This window comes from Equus caballus, chromosome 3, assembly GCF_041296265.1.
Source record: "Equus caballus isolate H_3958 breed thoroughbred chromosome 3, TB-T2T, whole genome shotgun sequence".
Taxonomy (NCBI): domain Eukaryota; kingdom Metazoa; phylum Chordata; class Mammalia; order Perissodactyla; family Equidae; genus Equus; species Equus caballus.
Window position 1 is genome coordinate 46,098,732 of NC_091686.1, and position 20,400 is coordinate 46,119,131.

At 41.2% G+C, this 20,400-nt stretch overlaps 1 protein-coding gene across 1 annotated transcript; it reads left to right on the top strand.

Moving 5' to 3' along the window:
- Positions 1 to 1,735: 1,735 nt before the first annotated feature.
- On the top strand, positions 1,736 to 17,713 carry LOC111772844 (alcohol dehydrogenase 6-like). The gene is made up of 10 exons (XM_070262214.1): positions 1,736 to 1,883; positions 3,550 to 3,651; positions 5,604 to 5,745; positions 8,608 to 8,695; positions 8,802 to 9,018; positions 10,140 to 10,400; positions 11,642 to 11,777; positions 14,789 to 14,927; positions 15,600 to 15,620; positions 15,765 to 17,713. The coding sequence occupies exons 1-10, from the start codon at positions 1,866 to 1,868 to the stop codon at positions 15,823 to 15,825; spliced, it is 1,185 nt and encodes a 394-aa protein (XP_070118315.1). The 5' UTR covers positions 1,736 to 1,865; the 3' UTR covers positions 15,826 to 17,713.
- The last annotated feature ends 2,687 nt before the right edge of the window (positions 17,714 to 20,400 follow it).

Genomic DNA, 20,400 nt, shown 5'->3' on the forward strand with positions numbered 1-20,400 from the left:
ACCCAGCAATTCAATTTCTAAGTATATACCCAAGAGAAATAAAAAGATACATCTACACAAAAACTTGTTCAGGAATGATGATAGCAGCATGATTCATAATAGCCAAAAAAGTGCAAACAACCCCAAATGTGCATCAACTGATGAATGGATAATGTAGTATATCCATACAATGGAATTTTTTTGACCATAAAAAGGAATGAAATATGGATACACGCTATAACACAGATGAACCTTGAAAACATTATGCTAAGTGAAAGAAGCCAGTCATAAAAGAACACATATCATATGATTCCATTCATGTAAAATGTTCAGAATAGGTAAATCTATGGAGACAAAAAGTACGTGAGTGGTTGTGTAGGGCTGGTGGGGAGGCGGGGGTGGAATGAAGGCACAGGGAGGTATGGGATCGCTTTCTGAGTTGAAAGTATTCAAAAATTGATTGTAGTGATGGTTGCGCATATCTGTGAATACACAAAAAGTTAAACTGTGCACTTTAAATGGATGAATTGTATAGTAGGTGTATTGTGTCTTAATAAAGCTGTTTTTTAAAACAAAGAGAGAGAGCACAGCTCTACTTACATAAATTTGACGGCCTGTATGAAATGGACTAATTCCTCAGAGGAGGAGGTCGAGTATATGAAATTGTATTACCATGACACCAAAATCAGATGAAGACAGTGAAAAGAAAGAAAACTAACACCAATAACTCTCATAAATATAGACTCAGAAATCTTTAAAAAAAAAACATTAGCAAAATTAATCCAGTAATATATAAAAGGAATTACCAAGGGGGATTTTTTCCAGGTCTGTTAAGACTGGTTCAACATTTGGAATTAATCAATTTAATCCACCACATCAACGTGCTAAAGAAGAAAAATCATATGACAGTACCAGTTGTCACAGAAAGACCATTTTCTCTTCTTCTCTTCCCTTCTAGCTAAAACCTGCCCACTGCTGTTGCCTTTCATTGGAAATGCATTTCCTTGTGCCTCTTGTTCATCAGGGTCTTGGGTCCTGGTCAACACTCTCTTAGTTCACATACAGAGGTTTTCTCAAATCCAAATCCTGATGGTCAGGCTCCTTATGCAAATTGGTTTCACTTCCTCTGAGTAATCAGCTCAGCACACCAAGACGTGAGGAGCTTACGCTACACTACTAGAAAAAACTCTCTAGTAACATCCTAATTCCTTAACAATGAGACACAGGTTTAGAAAATCAAAAGGACTACTCAAGTTTAGAGACACAGATGATCATATCTGCATGTGAGAAACAACATAAAAGAGGCAATTTTATAGACTCTGTTAGAAAGTCTGAACTTGGGCATGTAAAAGACCAAATTTAGGGGCTGACTCAGTGGCGTAGTGGTTGGGCTCACGCACTCTGCTTGGCGGCCTGGAGTTTTTAGGTTCAGATCCCAGGAGTGTACCTACACACCATCCGTCAAGCCATGCTGTGGCAGCGTCCCACATATAGAGAGGGGGAAGATCGGCATGAATGTTACCTCAGGGCTAATCTTCCTCAGCAAAAAAAAAGACCAAATTTAAACCTCAAAAGAGGGGGTGCTAAGAGGAGAACTTCATGATTGAGAGAAGAAGGAATAAAACCTTTACACAATTTCACATTTTGTGCCCTTTCACTCAGCTACATCTATTTCAGATTATACTTTGGAACCTCCCTCAAGAAACAGGACAATCTGAGTTTCTAGGCAACAGGGATAATAATTACCTAATTAAACAAAAAGCTCAGGACTCAGTCTCTACTGATCAGTGACCTGTGTACTCTTGGACTTTCCACAGTGAAAGTTGTAATGAGAGTCTCCCTTTCTCAATATATTCCTCTGTGTCAAGAACACTAAGAAAGTCAGCATGAATACTACAGGGAAGGTAAGTGCAGTCTTCTCCTTTATGTCACGTCTTTGTTGTGTCAGTTTGTGTGCTTGCTTATTTACCAACAGCTCGTCGCCCACCTAGTCTCTGTACAGCACCCCTCCAGGTGAGAGGCTCTTGGGCTTAGTACCTCTCCTTCTTTCCCTGTATGCAGTTTGCCTTTCCTCAGTTTTCTCAGTCCTTCAATAAGCAATATATCAAGCCCTCTATCCAATTTTCCAGAGTCAGAGACATGTCGCCTCCTCCAAGGATCTCACAAAGAGACACAGTAATTATAAAAGCACAGTTATAAAAGAATGTGCAAGGGTAGTAAAAGAGAGAGAGGAGAAGTACTCCTAACCTGGCTTGGCTTCCCAGAGAAGACAACACCTAAGAGGAAACTTGTAGCGCTAAGAATTCACCAAGTAAAAGAGGAGACGGTTGTACAGGGGGAAGAAACAAGATGAGGAGAAACATAGAAGCAAGAAAAATATCCTATATGAGAATCTCCGGAATATTTTTTGTGCCTGGAGGGTAAAGACTGAGGCAGGAAGTGACCAGAAATAAGGCTGGAGAGGCTGACAGGGAGAAGATCATGGAAAGCCTTGTAGACCATATCAACAGATCCTCATTAACAATTGGTAGCAATATCATTTTTAGGTAGGGGATTAGCATAATCAGGATTATAGTTCAGATGGCAATGAGATAGAGGATGGATTTCAAGGTGATGAACTCAAGCCAGGTGAAAGGCATGAGGACCTGGACCATACAGTAGTATGAAGAATGGAGAAGAGGGGACAGATTCCAAAAAATTTTAGATCATAGAGGTTGAAGGAGAGCGAGAACTTAAGTCTACTTCCAGGGTTTCTTTCTTGGGTGAGTGTATAGGTTACATGGCCACTCACTGAAATAGAGAACGCAGTGGGAGGAGTAGATTGTGTCCACCGCTGGTGTGGGGGTGGGGAAGACAGGAGAAAGAAAGAGTGATGTGTTCATGTTTTAACATGTTGTGTTTGAGGTACCTGTAGCGCATTCAAACAGCAGATGAATAAATACGTCTAAAGCTTAGGGACAAGTCTGTTCACAGATGCAGACTGTGAACGTCATTTTCATAAAGGTAGTGGTTGAATCTATAAAAATAGATGAGACCACATGGAAAGAGAATTTATAGGGAGGACAGTGGTGGGCTGAAATCTGAAGCCCTAAGAACTACCCTGCCACCAACAACCTCTCCAACCTCAATCTGAAAATGACCACCACCATTTGAGGAATTGCCACAACCAGATGGTCTTCATTCCCTGCTCCACACCCCTCCACCCCAAAGCTGACTGTGTCCCATACCCAGGATCATAAATAACTCTCACACTGCAATGCCATCCCTTCCCTGAAACAGCCACTACACAACATCATTCATGGTAAGAGCAAAAGTAGGACATCTATCCTCTTGGTTGTGTCACAGTATGTGCACGTAATTAGTATTGCAAATCTAATTTCAATACAGAGACTGAGAGTACGAAAGAGTTGGATTGAGGTTTGAGAGGCTACATACGGCACATATTAAAGCAATGATTTTTTCTTTGTTTTGGTTTGAGTGAGGAAGCCCCCTAAAAATCATTAACACAGGTGTCTTCCATCTCCCAAGCCTAAGGAGTTTCCCCTTTTGACCCCATATTCTATTTGCCAGGTTATCAGGTGCAGAGCAGCTATACACTGGAAGCCTGGTGCACCACTTGCCATTGAGGAAATAGAAGTGGCCCCACCAAAGGCAAAGGAAGTTCGCATAAAGGTAAAAAGAAAATTCCACATCATGTCCACACCAAAAATCAGAGCTGTTCACTTTGTTATACATTCTTTTCACAATGTTCAATTCAGAAAGAAAACTGCAATCTCTTCTATTTCCTCTTCGTTAAACATTTCCATCAGTCTTTAAATACAGCCAAAGAACAGGTTAAACAGGTTTGGAATAGGCTGAATACCCCCAAAGGATACTTATTTGCAGCTATAGTACTAATTACGAAATAAAAGAAGTTTCTACCCACGAACCACATTCTAATCTGTACTTTTAAATTCCTTAATAACATTCTTTATAATATTTAAGTTATCTTGAAATATGTTGTACGAAAAATGTGATTACGGATAAATCAAGTCTGAATCCTGGAAATTCAGGTTAGAGCTGGAAGGGACCCAGGGGAAACTGATTTTACAGATGAGAAGATTGAAATCCACTGGGGCGTAGTGACTGTTCACACAGCTAAGTACAGTAAGAACACAGACTGCAACAGTTTTTCTCACCCTTGGTTACACATTTGGAATCATCTGGGAGCTTTGGAAATGCTGATAACTGGGTGCCACCCCCAGACAATCTGAATTTGTGATTTAATTGGTCTGGGGTGCAGGCTGGTCCTAAGGTTTTTAAATCTCCTCCAGGTGATTCTATCAGGGGACCTCCAGACCAGAACATAGTTCACCTGACTCCTAGTTCAGGGTGACTTAACTGTTATTATTTAATTTTAATAATGATGGATAAGTACTCTTTATTAATGGCTTACCAATGGACAGTCATTTCTAGGTTACCTTACCTGCACAACCCATGCCCTCTTCTCAGAGAGCCTTCCCTGGCCTACATCCCCTGAGGAGTGTACAGTGGGCCATCTGGCTAGCCTCATCCACTCTCCACCCACAGGGTCACAACTCACACATCAGATTTGGACACTGACTCCAAGACATCCAACCATTACCTGACAAGCTACAGACCTGAATCTCTCACTCGTGAATTTGAACAAAATACAGAGACAGAGCAAGGCAGGGATTGTGGCCACTGGAGAGACGGGATGGACTCAGGCCTGGTAGCCATTTTTAACTGTCAGGTGATCATGTGACCATGATGAGTAAGAGAAAGCCTGTCTGCAGAAAATAATAGCTATGCACATGTCGAATCAAAGTAGGGAGAGGAAGCCAAAGGCCACTTGATGGATTCCTAGATCCGTGAGGTCTGACTGCACTTCCCACAGTCAGGTAGCTAGCAATTGTATGGTATTCTTCCAATAATGTCCCTTTTATGTGAGCAAATTTCAATAGGTTTCAATCCTCGAGTTAGTTATGTGTGTGTGTGCCAACTTCATACCCATTTTAGAAATGAAGAAACTGAGCCTCACGCAGGAGGATTTGGCCCCGGGTCACACAGCTAAGAAAGCCAGAGCCAGGATTTCAGCCTTAAACTTTTGACCACTGCTCTAGATTGCCTCCATTTAAATTGTCTGTCTGATTGACAAAAAAAGTGGGATTATGATTGTACCAATAGCACAACTCTAAAGGCTTCATGTGAAATAAACTAAGGCCTCAATTGTCATAGGAAACATTATCCCTTCCCTTCCTGTGTTCTAATCCCTCCATTTCTATCATTGGTCTTTCTCCCCCACACTCCCATCCACAAGCTCCAATGAAGGACAAAGTGAGACATTTGATGTCACACTGTGGTTTTACAACTCTCTTCTGAACCCATCTGCCGTCCCCACTAAGTTTTAACATCATCATTTCGATTCTGAAATTAGATAATGAAAATCATTACATTGCTTGAAATAAATTACTATGGATCCTCATCTAGAATTAAAACTAAGAAATAAATGCATTAATGTTAACGCAGCATACCAAACTAGCAAAAAGTTCTAAAGCATTAACAACTCTAAAACACCTTTATCTGAGGCAGAAAGAGCTGTATTACTCTTTCCTCCCATACAGATCGTGGCCACGGGGCTCTGTGGTACAGAGATGAAAATGTTGGCGAATCCAAACTCTCACAACAACTATCCCATCATTTTGGGCCATGAAGGGGCTGGAATAGTCGAGAGTGTGGGACAAGGAGTGAGCACAGTGAAAACAGGTATGAACGGGCACCTGGAGTTAGGAGACAGCAGCAACTTGGAACCCACATCAGGAAAATAAAAAGTATCCTTTAAATATCTTAAGATCAAGTGAAATAAAAGGTGAAACGTTGCCCATTTCTTAGAAAAGGAGGGATACTTACGAGTTACACAAAAACACTAAATATATTGTATTCTTTGCGTTTAAATTTTAATAGTAATAAGAACAAGAAACAGAATGCACTGCAACAGAACTGAAAGTGCAAATGAGAGAAAAATTTACAAATAGAAACTGTGGAACAATTATTTAAATGAAGCATCTGATAAAGAGTCGAACCTATTAGTGGAACCAAATAGGGGAGAACGCCAGGACTGGATCGAACACGAACAGGAATTTAGTGCAGGATTCGGTTTGTCTTTCCAATGTGAGGGGGGAAACACGGATTATTCAACAAATGATGGTGAAACAATGGGATAGTCATCGGGGGAAAAGAATAAGCTGAGTTGCTATTGCTTTCTTTATCCCCCAAAACTACTGTGTGAATTCAAGTGAAGGGAAACCAGAGAAGTGTCGTAAGATACCATGAGAGAACATTGTATTACCTCAGAGAAGGGCAGGAAGTTTTAATGAACACCAAAAAGCCAGAAGACACATAATAATATAGAGATAAATTTGACAACATAAAAATTTCTTAAAATTCTCTGTACCAAAAATGCCTCCCAAAAATCAACAAACCAATATGACAATGGACAGATTTCCCTAATACATAAAGAATCCTTCAAAAGCAATTTTAAAAAATAACCCAGTAGAAATGAGCAAAATAAATACATATCTAGCTCGGAGAGAAAAAAAATACATATATATAGATAGATAGATAAAAACACGCATACCAATGTTTTTAAGCATATGAAAAGATGCGCGACCTCAAACACATTAAATAAAGTTTTAAAACACAATTTTAAAAACACTTTTTACCTAACATTACCAAAGATTTAAAAGTTCAATAGTACATAAGGTTGGCAAGAGTGGAGGCAAACAACCCCCTCAGACCTTACTATTTGGAAAGTAAATTTGCACAACTCTAAGTGAGGCAATAGGTAACGTCATTTAAATGAATATGTTTCAGACCCAATACTTTCAATTCTAGACAGTTATTTCATACATATATACCCATGTACTAGCTTTCTATTGTTGGTGTAAAAACTCACCACAAATTTAGCAGCTTAAAACAAAACGAATGTATTCTCTCGCAGTTTCTATAGGTCAGACGTCGGGGTGGGTTTGCTGGGTTCTCAGCTTAGGGTTTTGCAGGGTCAAAATCAAGGAACCGGCCAGCTGGTTCTTATCTGGAGACTCTGGAGAATGCTCCACTTGTAAGCTCATTCAAGTTGTTGCCAGAATCCAATTCCTTGAGGCTGTAGGACTGAGGTCCTCAAGCTCAGGGAACCGGCTGTCAGCTGGGGCTGCCTGCAGCTCCTTGAAGCTGCTCACGTTGTTTCTTGTGTGGCCCCCTCGCCCCCTTCCAGCCTCAAAGCAGCAATGACACATCAAGTCTTTCTTGTGCTTTGACTCACCCTGTCTTCCTCTTCTGCTTTCCTCTTGCCTCCTTTCAAGGGCTCTGTGATTACCTTAGGTCTATCTAAATAGTCCAGGATGACCTCCCTATTTTAATGTCAATTGATTAGTAACCTTAATTACAGCTGCAAAGTCCCTCTTTCCATGCGACATATTCACAGGCGTGATAACTCAACATGTTCAGTTTCTGAGGACAGGACACCTCTGGGGGGCTATTTAAAAATTGTGCCAACCACAGCCCATGTGGGCACAAACTATTCACTGCATTGTTGTTTTCCATGTCGGGGGAAAAAAGTAAAAAAAAAAAAAAAAAAAAAACAGGAAACGACCTAAATACGTCTCAGTGGCTGGGGGACTGGTTAAATAAATTATGATATATCTACACAGCACAACACTATGTAACTAGTAAGCAAAACGATAGAGTGCTTTCCATACTGAAATGAGAAATCTCCAAGATACATTGTTAAGTAAAAAAGCAAGGCCTACGATGCGGTCAACAGTAGGCTAGCCTTTGTGTTTGTAAAGGCGTTTATCTCTGAAAGATACCACAGATACTGATCACAGTAATTGTTGCTGCAGTGGGGAAAGGGGGACTGGAGACAAGGCAGTCAATTTTCATTTTTATGCAATTTAAATTTTACCATATATATGGATTACTTTTTAAAAACTAAAATTAAATACAACAGAAAAGCCTAAATCCTACAAAGATTTTTAACTAAAAATATGAAATGAGTTGCTCTGGTTTACAGTGCTAGACAATGGGGCAGTCAGTCAGTCCAGCCCTGGCAAGTTGTTCTAATCTTCTCCTTATACTGTGAACATTACTAGAGAAATCTCCTACTTTTGGTCTCCACGGCCAAGGACAAGGGACTGAGGTGAAATACAGAGGGCAGGGTACACACCAGCCTTTCTCCCTGATCCAGAAGCTTATTCTATGCATGCGTGGTAGCGGAACTATTTTAAATCCGATCCCTGACAGCAGAAGTTAGTGGAGAAAATGTAAGACAAGACTTGGCTCAATGGCTACCTGACAAAACTGTTTAGTGCTTTAAGTGGAACTTACAAAGGAGGCAAACCTGGTGCCAGCTCTTGGGATTCAGTCCCTTAGCCAGGGCTAGACCCATATGCTGAAGATAGCCCCTCTTTTTGTAAGTATTTGGTATTCCCCATAGTATCAAGCACAGTTAAATGTGGAAATAATTCCACTTAGCATATTTTCTTGGGTGCCTTGTTGTCGAAGTCCTGAGAGACAGCTATCTCTTTGCTTTAAAAAATAAGGTCTTAATCAATGATCTTTCTCTCTTAGGGGATAAAGTTATCACACTCTTTCTACCACAGTGTGGAGAATGTGCCTCTTGCCTTAATCCTGGGGGCAATTTCTGTGTACAATTCAAGTAAGTCTTTACTAGTATTTTCTTTTGTGAAAAATCAATTCAATTTCCTTGGAAGTGGTTTCTAATTCAAAATAAAAATTTTTGTTTGTTTTCTTGTCCATAAAAGACAATCAAAAACCGGCCTGATGTCTGATGGTACCAGCAGGTTTACCTGCAAAGGAAAACCAGTATATCACTTTGGGAATACAAGCACCTTTTCCGAATACACAGTGATAAAAGAAATCTCGGTTACCAAGATTGATGCAGTCGCACCTCTGGAGAAAGTCTGCCTCATTAGCTGTGGTTTTTCCACGGGCTATGGTGCTGCAATCACTACAGCCAAGGTGAGGAGTGTTTGTACCCACGATGAACGGAATTCTTGGCATATGGAGTTGAAAGGCCTCATGCATCTGGCCCATGTCTCATTACACAACCTCAGAAAGAATCACAAACCTGCCTCTAAACATCCTTGAGTTCTTTACTATCTGCCTAGTGATCCCACGCCCCCTTCAACATCTTTCCCATGCCCTCTTGATCAGTAGTAAGCGGCAAATTAAGTCTGGATGCCATTCACAAGTGGAGACATCAGGAATTCCTGGGAGTTAAACATAACACAGTCGCAAAATGACTATGTGTCTTTCCACATTCCAGTCCATTCTTTGGTTTATGCAACAAACATTTATGGAGCCGTTCACTGATCCAGGTGCTGGGATTCAGCAGCTAGTAAAACGCATGGAGCTTCTGTTCTGTTTTATAATCTAGCATGTGCTGATGAGTGCTCGTAAAAAGAAAAGAAGAACAAAGAGAGCAAGTGATGGAGGGGGTGTTGCTATATTAGACAGAATGGTCAGGCAATCTCACACCAATAGCTTGGGTTCCTGTTAACAGGCTATTTCTGGAACATCACACAAACTTTCCCAGCTCCCTTCTTTAAGTGGCTGTTGAATTCTGGCTCTTTGTTTTTCCCAACATCCATTAGTCTCAATACTACACAGATAGGATGGAAGTGGTTCAACTTAAATTAGCCTCATTTTGGACCCAATAAAAAATAAGACTTTGCCTTCATAAGGCATTGACATTGTAAGTAATGCAAAGTTTACAGATGCCCAAAAGGAAAGAGAAAGGAAGGGTTGCAGGAAGATGGGGATGGTGTAAAAGAATTCAAAAATGTCTGGAATCAAATACTCTGTCAAATAAGTCTTAAGATTCAATGAAATTTCATTAAACTTCTCACGCTGGTTCCTGGGACTTGAAACCCTCTATTTGCAGGCAGTTTGTGCTTATCTGGCAAACGTAACCCATACTGAGAAATATCTTGAGAATCTAAAACTCTCTAGTTAAACTGTGTTTTCTTTGAAAATGTCCTTTGCTTCTGTCTCATGAAAAGTATATACAGACTTGGTCTTTCCAACTGAGTAAATGTACATGTCCTCTTTCCTTTTGTTTTCTGCCTTTGTGTGCTCAGGTGACCCCAGGCTCCAGCTGTGCTGTGTTTGGCCTTGGAGGAGTAGGCCTGTCTGTTATCATGGGCTGTAAAGCAGCAGGAGCAGCCAGGATCATTGGGGTGGACATCAACAAAGACAAATTTGAGAAAGCAAAGGAAGTGGGTGCCACTGAGTGCATCAACCCTCAGGACTTCGAGAAACCCATCCAGGAAGTTTTATTTGATATGACAGGTGCTGGTGTGGAATTTTGCTTTGAGGCCATTGGAAATCCAGCAACTGTGGTATGTGATCCTCTGGAGTGAAAATTACCTATATTCCTACCAGTCATCATTTAAGATATTAATTGAAGGAAAATTCTGAAATTCCCTCCACAGTCTTCTCTTTAATTTTCCTTGTGTTCCATGACATCCCAGCTGGTCCCCTCTGTCCACTCCTACAAGTCTAGTCACCATCCCAAACAATGAACCCCCTCACTGAGTTTCCTTCTCCTTCTGTTCCATCAGACCGATCCTTCAAATAAGCAGACAACCTCCAACAGGCAGGACGCAAAGGCTTTGGCAAGGGTTCTCCCCGAATTATGTCGTAACACGCAGCTACCTGGTAACTAGAATTTAAGCCAGAGCATGCAAGCAAAAATAGGACAATATTGGTTTAATGACCCTACGAGCAGTGAGCTTTGCACATTCAGCAAAGTCTTTCATGTTGGATCTGCGATAAGCTTTCAAGCAAAATATTTACAAATCTTCACTAAATGGGTTCACTTCCAAAATGAAGGAAAAAACATGGTGTTTTTCTGGGTGAACATGGTTTATAAGAGAGAATATAAATGGAGAGGAAGTTATTTCACAATCTGAAATTCACTTGCTCTCTTTGGGGATTTGTAGAAATAGCATATCATTCAGTTGCATGGCTCCATTTCTAGGCAGCTGGATGGAAACTCAAGAACTGTCTCTTCCAATCTGGGTCCTTTCCTCAGTTTACAAAGTGTTTTCACTCCTCACTACACATAAATTCCCTTGTCTGTAAAAAGCTGTAGCAAACCTTTCTCGCAGTCTGTCCCACAGATAGTCTTGCTCTGAGAAACAGCCTTTGAAGATAACCAATGGGAACATAGCTGCTTATCAATTTGCTAATACGTTACACTGTGCAAATATCCAACTGTACTCTTCAATGTCTAAAAGAAAATGTCAGCTCTAACCAACCACCAGTGTCAGCAATGGTTCTTATAAAATTTATTATGGTTATTATTATTATTGTTGTTACTACCATGGGTGCCTTTAGCATTTTCACTTTTTAATTTCCATTTATGAAGTCCTAAAGTGAGGGATACTCTACTGGGTAGCACACAATGTTTTCTTTATGCTTTAGCTCGTCCTTATAAAATAAACCTTCTTTCAAATGAGAACAGGGAGAATCAGAAAAGGCCACAGACCATTCAGCAGTCAAGCTGAGGTTCAGATTTAGGTCCATCTCTCCAGTACCTACTTTAACTCCTGCATTGACTTGTCTTGCTTTACGACAGACCGCTGCCCTCGCCTCCTGCCACGAGAGCCATGGGGTCTGCGTGATTGTTGGGCTCCTGGCTGCTGGTACCCAGCTCAACATCAGTGGCTGGTTGTTCTTCTCAGGACGTTCTTTGAAGGGGTCTGTTTTTGGAGGTATGGATGAAATAGGGAAGAGTGAAAATCCATGGGGTTTTGGAGGTGGGAGATAGAGAAATGAGTCATAAATGCTTGAGAAGGAATATAAACAAGAGCTTTAGATTACGCTTTTTGTTTCAACATGGAAATATCAAAGGGAAGGAGATGGGTATTGGATGTACACAGTTGCTTCTTGGTAAGCTTTTTCTCTTGCAAAAGGAGAGAAGAGATTTTTAAAAATTGATAGGTGAAGAAACCAGTGTCCAAAGTTTAATGCAAATTCTAACTTGAAAAGAAAAGGCAATATTGTGATCAATAACTATACTCCAGTTGAGTTATGTACCTGCCAACTGGGATTCTTTGGAGGATATACTGACCCACTAGTAGTCATTGTTCACCTAACGTAAATCTTTTCTGAACCAATTGAGTGGTCATTACACCAGCTCAAAACATTAGACATAATGGATTCATGATTGAAAAGAAATACTATTGACAAAAAGCAAATGAGAATTATTTTTTTCTAGAGGAAAACAATTTTTTTAATAGAATCCTTTGATTTTCCATTTTTTTAATCTGTCTTAGAGCTTGTATTTTTTATAGACTTTAGAAGAATCTTTCGTTGAGAACGTAGAAAACAAACAAAATTAAAAATATCTGCTTAGGATTCTTGGCTCATAAACAAGTAATCTGAAATTTAAAACTAAACGTGTTTATCTAGCAATTTTGAGCAATCTGAATTCTTGGGCAGAAGATGTCAAAATTAGGAGCTATCTGAATCATTTGGACTACTGAGCTATCTGTGGTCTCCAAATTAGCTATGGTGGTGTATTGCTACAGATATTAGGAGTCTTACCCAATTCATTTATGAAGAGTAGATAAATGGCAGGGCCAGCATAAAAAAAGTAATAGTCCAGGGGGTGGTCCCGTGGCCAGGTGGTTCAGTTCACCTGCTCCGCTGCAGCCGGCCCAGTGTTTCATTGGTTCGAATCCTGGGCACGGACATGGCACTGCTCATCAAACCACGCTGAGGCAGCGTCCCACATGCCACAACTAGAAGGACCCACAACGAAGAATATACAGCTATGAACTGGGGGTGCTTTGGGGAGTAAAAGGAAAAAGAAAATAAAACCTTTTAAAAAAAAGTAATAGTCCAGTTTAAAGTGTAATTTTCAGTTCCTCCATTTGGGGTAATTGGACATACCCATTGCTATTTCCCTTTGTTGTATTTATGTGGGATAACTGTTGATTCCAAATACCCATACTCAGCTAACTCTTGTATGATAGGAGCACCAATATTTTAAATAATCCTCATAAAGAAACTATTTCACTGGCCACTTAAATATTCATATAGTGAACATTAACGTAAATTAATTCCTTCCATAGATAGTATAATCCTCTAGTTTAGTAGTTTTCAATGAAGGAGCATTTAGTGGTTGTTGGACAGCTTGCTAAACCTCCTACACTGTACACAATGAAGAATTTTCCCCACCCAAAATGCCATTTAGTTCTCCTGTTAAGAAACGCTGCTCAGCCTAGTCTGTGGTCCTGGACCCTTTGTTTGGTTGAAAGAAGAAACAAAAACAAGTGAAAATTTTCCTTACGTAGACATGAAAATGCTTTAGCAGATCACCCATCAAAAGGTAAAAGCTAAGACAGATCTTAAAAGTTACCATCACAAGAAAAAGAAATTTGTGGTGATAGACGTTAACTGAACTTACCTTAGCGGTAGTTTAGTAGTAATCATTTCACCATTTACACATACAATCATGTGTCGCTTAATGATGAGGATACGTTCTGAGAAATGCGTGTTATGCAATTTCCTCATTGTGTGAACATCGTAGAGTGTACTTACACAAACCTAGATGATATAGCCTACTACACACCTAGCCTATACGGTACTCATCTTATGCGACCACCGTTGTATATATGGTCCATCGTTGACCAAAATGTCATTATGCAGCGCATGACTGTATGTCAAATCATTATGTTGTGCACCTAAAACTAATACAATGTCATGTTGATTATATACCAATTTTTTTAAAAAAAGACAAAAACAAGCAGAAAAATACACTAGCCCATAGTGTCATGACATAGAATACTAGTTAGAATTCTTGATTTCATACAGCAGAAACCAATATAAATAGAAAATAAATTGATTGGAAGAGTTTTCGGTAGTTTTGAGAATAAGTGGGAAGGCTGGAGAACCTGGCCCAGGCTGGAACCAAGAAAAGCAAGGAACTGCCAAGATTCTGTGGCAGAACAAGATGCTTAGGACACTGTAGCCACCTTGTACAATTGCACCACACTCACCCTTCCCAGAAATAAACAGGCCACCAAATTCTGCATGGTAACTCTCTGGACATGTTGCTCAGCACAGTGCTAAATATAAGGATAGAATTTCTTGAAAATCATGAGAATAGGGAAAATACAGGGCTAAGCTTATGTTACCTTAGCTGATGCCATCTTTCCCTGTGCAATTCTCACTTCCAGCAGGCACATTTTTTTCTTATCTTGCTTTGTACACATTCTTTTTCCAAAAGCTGACACTGAAATCACTGCCATGGTAAAAGTTCTTCTCTTCTCTTAAGATATTTGGCTCTTTCATCAAGCTGAAGATAAACACACACACACACACACACACACACACACACAAAGGAAGCGTTCTATTTCTAACCTTTGTATTGATTCCTTTAATGGTTCCCAAGACCTCGGCCATTTTTATACATTAGACATGGATGTATAGCCCCCAAGATGGTGCAGCCTGACACCAAGAACATCTAATACAAGGTCCATGTTCCACTTGCTTTAATTAAATTCTCCTCCATACTACCAAAGGCCTCCTTCAGGATAACAGCCTTCTACACAGGGTATATGGTTGGGACAGGCATCCTCCTGATGAGTGAGACAAGTTAATGGGAATCCTTAGATTTTCTCAGCTGAAGCCAACACCGCCTGTAGTTACCTTGTATGGCCCTTCTTGTATAGTGACTCCTGTGGGTGAAATCTGTTATTAATTTGTGTATTTCCAGGCTGGAAAAGCAGAGAGGACGTCTCTAAACTGGTTTCTGATTACATGGCAAAGAAGTTTAATCTAGATCCACTAATTACCCATACTCTGAATCTTGATAAAATCAATGAAGCAGTTGAATTAATGAAAACCGGAAAATGGCAAGTTACGCACATAATTTTCATGCCTGAGTGTTTGGGGCTAAGAGAAAGGGTGTGTGGTAGGGGGAGGAGGCAGTGGAAGGAAAGTCACAGCTGCAGAAGCCACATACAGACAATTGAAAGAGGGTTCAAGAATTTGCAAAGCCTCTCCTTCCCCTCTGTATTTTGTTTTATTCCAAGTTTATAAAACATGTAATCCCGAAAACACGTAAGTGCTCACCTACCCTTACCACTAGCATTTTACTTCCAATTTGGCTTTTTTTTTTACAGGACACCTTAACTAATGAAGTTAGCTCATTTAATTTTAGCCCACATTTAAGTCCATAGTCTGTAAAGAACCCATTGTAGTCTTTGTTGTTGTTCTGTTTCGAAGGGGAAATTATCTCTAGAATTCTAAATTCTGACACCTATACTGGCCCACAAACCAGACACCAGCCATAACAGGGCATTGGCGTTCCCCACAAGGGTATAAGCCTGCATACATATTCCTTGCCCTTGGAGCTCCACGTCATTTTGAAAGTCTCCCAACTGATTTGATCCACCCACTTTTCACCTAACCTGAAGGGAAGGGAATCGAACTTACTTACTGGTCTACAAAGTGAAAATGTGAAATCTGAAACAGAAATGTTGCTTTGGAAACATTTCAACTGTTTTTTCCTTTCTTTCTTTTAGCATACGCTGTGTCCTGTTACTGTAAGTACAATGTAACGTATGCAAGATCTGCAGTGTAATGTATGCAAGATTTCACCAGCTAAATTGCATTCTGTATTATTTTCGTGACTTAGAAGAATTACCCACACGACGCTGTTTCTCTTTTCTTGCCTCTGACTCATTCAGGAGCGGGCAGCTCATATCCGGCTTCTGCCCTCACCACTTCATCGAAATTGTTCTTATCTGACCCAGTGTCACCCAGGGTCGTCCTCCCTTGTACAGCTAGATTCAGGCTGACTGAATCACTCAATTGCAGACCCTTCAAACAAACAAAGTCAACGAGGAGACTCCCATTTTCATGGCTGCCTCCAGCTCTGGGCTCCTGGATCCTTGCACACTGTGTCTCTCCCACCCCCTCAGGCTCCATCCACTTCACACCAAAGAAACGAAACTCGCCAGTCATGAGTTTACTGAACATCCACATTGAAGCTGATGGAAGAGGAGGGTCTTCATTACATCAACTTCAATACATTCCGGTTGAACATAAGTATTGCATTCTTGATACAACTCACCCCAGGGAAACTTCTGGTATTTCGTCTTACATAACCCAGCGTCAAACCCTCACTTCTAATATCTCTATGGAGCTCACCTCGTCACTCCTGGATTAGCAAAGGAACTTCAAATTCTTCCTCAGTTGGCCGGGACAATTTAGCCCTCAGCAGTTCTTATTACCTGGTTTCATCACTAAGCCATCTAGGGATTCAGCATAAAAAAAACAGGGCAGGGGCAGGGCAGAGACTTGAGTATTGTTATTTGTCAAGATCCACTCCCTAGGAGGCAGTTGGGGTATTAAACAACAAAACTGCTTTTTATTCCACTCTCCACAGAGGGAGGGGATAATTGCGTAGTCCCTTACTAATGTGTCCCATAGAATCTTTCCTCCAAGAAGAGGATGAGGGAAACACAAGATCCAGTGGTGATTTGCGGCGTCCAGTCCTTCTCCTCAAGCCCCCTGCCTCTCCACCCAAGCCCCTCTTAATTCTCCTCGAACCAGGATTCCCACAGCCTGCTTGGCATATGACTTTCTTCCCTATCCCCTAGACATAGAGGGTCTCATCCCAACCCTCTCCCCCCATCCACATGACAGGAGCCCCCTTCCTAGTCAAAGACTCTTCTCCTCAGCTTGGACTCCCCTAGATCTGAAGCCACTGGATCAGACAGGGAACCTCACGTGTCAGCAGACGTTGCCAGACCTTGGGAGACCAGGAAGTGGAATGTCATCTTTTCTGCCTAAACCCAGTAGCTTTAGGATTTAAGGTTGGCCAGAAAGGTGGGCTCCATCCTCAGCTTCTCTCTCCATCTTGGCTATCACGTGGTGTTAAGGAGCTCTTGTGAGGCTCTGATTCTGAACTGAGAAGAAGCAGCAATAGGCGGGCACACTGTCTTTCCCTTCAGGCTGTCTGCCTCCTGCAAATAGAGGGGACAGGCGCTATCAAACCTATTCATTCTTTTCCAAGCTATGCCACCAATGGGAGCAGGGACTCTCCCTCAGTGGGTTCAACTCCTAGCCTCCCAGAGCGCTTTAAGTCCTAATGAGAGAACCGGTAACTATGCAAGGGAAGAAATAATTATCTGAAATGCCAACTAATGGATTTGGGGGCGGGGTGCCTGATGAGTTACTCTCAACTCTTGGCACAACCATGGTTGTCCTCAGGGTCTTTTCTCCTCCCACTAGAAACAGAAAACGGGTTGTGTATTCTCTTCAATGTGTTCCCCGCGTTAGAATCAGAGAGGGGCCCTGGATCTTTGTGGGCTGCCACTCATCATAAAGAGCATTTTGACAAAAACAGAAGACTCAGAAGCTTCTGTCAGGGATGCTGCTTCTAACAAGGAAGTGACACTTTCTTCCTCCATCTTCCCAAGTCTGAGCTGCAACTTCCATGCCCAACACTGCTCAGCTCTTCTATTCCCTGAGGGCCGCTGAGGCATCCTCCTGTTCTGCCTCCAAAATTAGTCTTACTACAGTAAGATCTTGGAGAAGTCTTTGGGTCTTGGGAAGTCTGAGTTTGCCCAACAATGTTTCGCTGTAAACTGTGCCCGCACTTTGATCCAGTAAAGCCCGATTCTTTAAGCTACCTTGAATGCTTCTTTATATTGCAGCTCATTGCAAAATTCTCTCTAACCCTATCACAAATGTAGACGTTTTCTCCTTTCCATTGATACATGATCAAAAATATTACGCAAGTATTGGTAACTGTCCACATTGCTGTATTCCCATTCACTGTTGTTGCTGCCTCAAAGCCACATTTGACTCCTCACTTTGGCCCTGTAAACTTCTGTGAATAGACTCTGTGGTCTGCCTCTAGGCCCCCCACTTCCCCACATTTAAGTGTCCTGTTCCAACCACAAAGCAAAATCCTCCCTTCCATTACCGGGCACTGCACTTCTCCAGACCGTCACTCTCATGGGGCAGCTGTGGCCTCTGGGAAGCCTCACCCCATCCCCAGACCCACACTCCAGCCTCCAAGGAGAACTATAGTCCATAATGAGAAACCTTAAGCATTTTCAGATTTTTACATAAAACCAGGAATAATTACATTCGGGGCTATCACACAAACAATAATAAGATGAAGTGTATTTATACACTATAGAAGCCTTCTATTAACACGTGATGTGCATCCAGATGCCAGATTACAGAACTACTGATAGTTAATGTTCTCTGATAACTGGCGAGTGATACCATAAGCTCCTGCATTTTCACAAGGAAGGCTTTATATTGTTGTTGGCACAAGCTGCTAAAAATGTTTTCATATCCTATACACACACCTTGATTTCCTGTTAAATGGTGTACCTTAATACTAGAAGTGTCTCTCACGGTGAACATTTGATACTGGTCTACACTACGATTTCAAAACAACATTTATTGCTCCCGCTTATTTCCTTCTAACATCGTTCATACACCAGACGACCAACCACTAGAGTGAGTGACAGGATTCTAAAGAAGTTCACTAGCTTTTCACTGCCTTTTGATGAGCTTTCATAGTCAGTCATTTAACTAACCAGTTATTCAACCCACACACATTTACTGAATAAACGTACATGGACTTGGAGACACAGAAATGCCTGGTACAGCTCAACATCTAGGAAGAGAGAGAGAGATGCTAATAATTAAAACAATATAATAACCATTGAGGCAGAGGAACAGCCAACCAGTAAACAGGAGAAAAAAATTAGTCTTGCCTAGGAGACATTAGAGAAAACATCAGAGAGCAGGTGCCCTTTGAGCTGAGCCTTGATGAAGGCATTGGATTTTTGCCACATGGAGAAAGAGCATGGAGAACCTAGACAACAGCAAGAGCAAAAGTTCAAGGTGGTGAAAGAGTGTGGTCTGTCGTGGCGTATATGAGAAGGTAGGGAGAGAGGTACGACTGGACCTGACAGTGAAAAGCAGGAAGAGTTTAATTCTAGGGTAGACCAGGCATCATCACAGCAGGTTTTCAAGGAAAGGATTGGCAGGTTTAAATCTGCGTTTTAGAAAAACATCATTTTGCCAGCATTGAGGAGGAGAGTGTGGAAAGGAGAGAGACGGGAAATAGGAAGAACAATTGAGAAGCTGTGTGTTAAGACGGATTCGAGAAAAACCTTGGACCTAACTAATGGATGTGATTATGATGAACGTGCAAGATTCCTGTGGCTGCGGCCCTCAGTGGCTCACCCATATCCCTGGGACATTACCACTTTCCTTGTATCCTGTTGGCTTCTGCTGACGGAGTTACTATTCCCATGTCTGAGAGCTTTTGCCAGAACAACAGATGGTTGCTCTGGAAGCTCCTGGTTAAGAAGGCCAGAGAGGCAGGAAATTTACATCTCCCAAGCAGCGTCAACCAATGACTGACAGAAGTTGCTATAAAATACTCAATGTGCAGAGTATCCCTGTGGGATTAAACTCCAGTTGCCCACTTTGGCAACTGGCTTTAAATAGGCACTCTTATACCCACATTCATTGTTGCATTATTCAGAATAGTCAAAAAGTGAAAGGAACCCAAGTGTCGATTTATAGATGAACGGATAAACAAAATGTGGTGTATACATACAATGGAACATTATTCATCCTTAAAACTGAAAATATTCCGACACATGCTACAATATGGTTGAACGTTGAAGACATTATGCTAAATGAAATAAGATAGTCAAAAAGTATAATTAATGAATGATTCCACTTACATGAGGTACCTAGAGTTGTCAAAATCACAGAGATGGAGAGTAGAATGGTGGTTGCCAGGGGTTGCGAGGAGGGAAGAATAGGCAGTTAGTGTTGCATGTGTAGGGAGTTTGAGTTTGGGACGAGTGAAAAAGCTCTGGACATAGATGGTGGTGACAGTTGCACAACAATGTGAATCTACTTAACGCCACTGAACTGTGTGCTTAAAAATGGTTAAAGTGGAAAATTTTATGTCATGTATGTTTTATCACAATAAAAATATGCACTCTTTATTGGCAGCCTTCCCTTCCTTGTATCACCTTCCCTACTTTTCATCTTGTTATCAAACTAGTAAAGGTCTAATTTTTGTCTCGAGACCTGCTTCTGGGGGAGCCCAAACGAAGACAGATGGTACCAGAAAGAGTCCTAGGAAGCAGGTCCTAAGACAGGATTCTGGAATTGGATCACTTGTCAACAAGATGGCAAAAGGACATCATTGTGGGTTGTGGTACAATGGACCCCATGATCCCCACCTCCTGGTATTGACACCCCTGGGTAATCCCTTCTCCTTAAATATGGGCTGGACTTATTGACTCCATTTTGAAAGCAGAAATGATGAGA

Excerpts from the sequence above, each read along its gene's own strand:
- LOC111772844 (XM_070262214.1), top strand. Across the intron at positions 8,696-8,801 it reads AATTTCTGTGTACAATTCAA|ACAATCAAAAACCGGCCTGA; the intron begins GTAAGTCTTTAC and ends TGTCCATAAAAG. Across the intron at positions 14,928-15,599 it reads TTAATGAAAACCGGAAAATG|CATACGCTGTGTCCTGTTAC; the intron begins GCAAGTTACGCA and ends TCTTTCTTTTAG.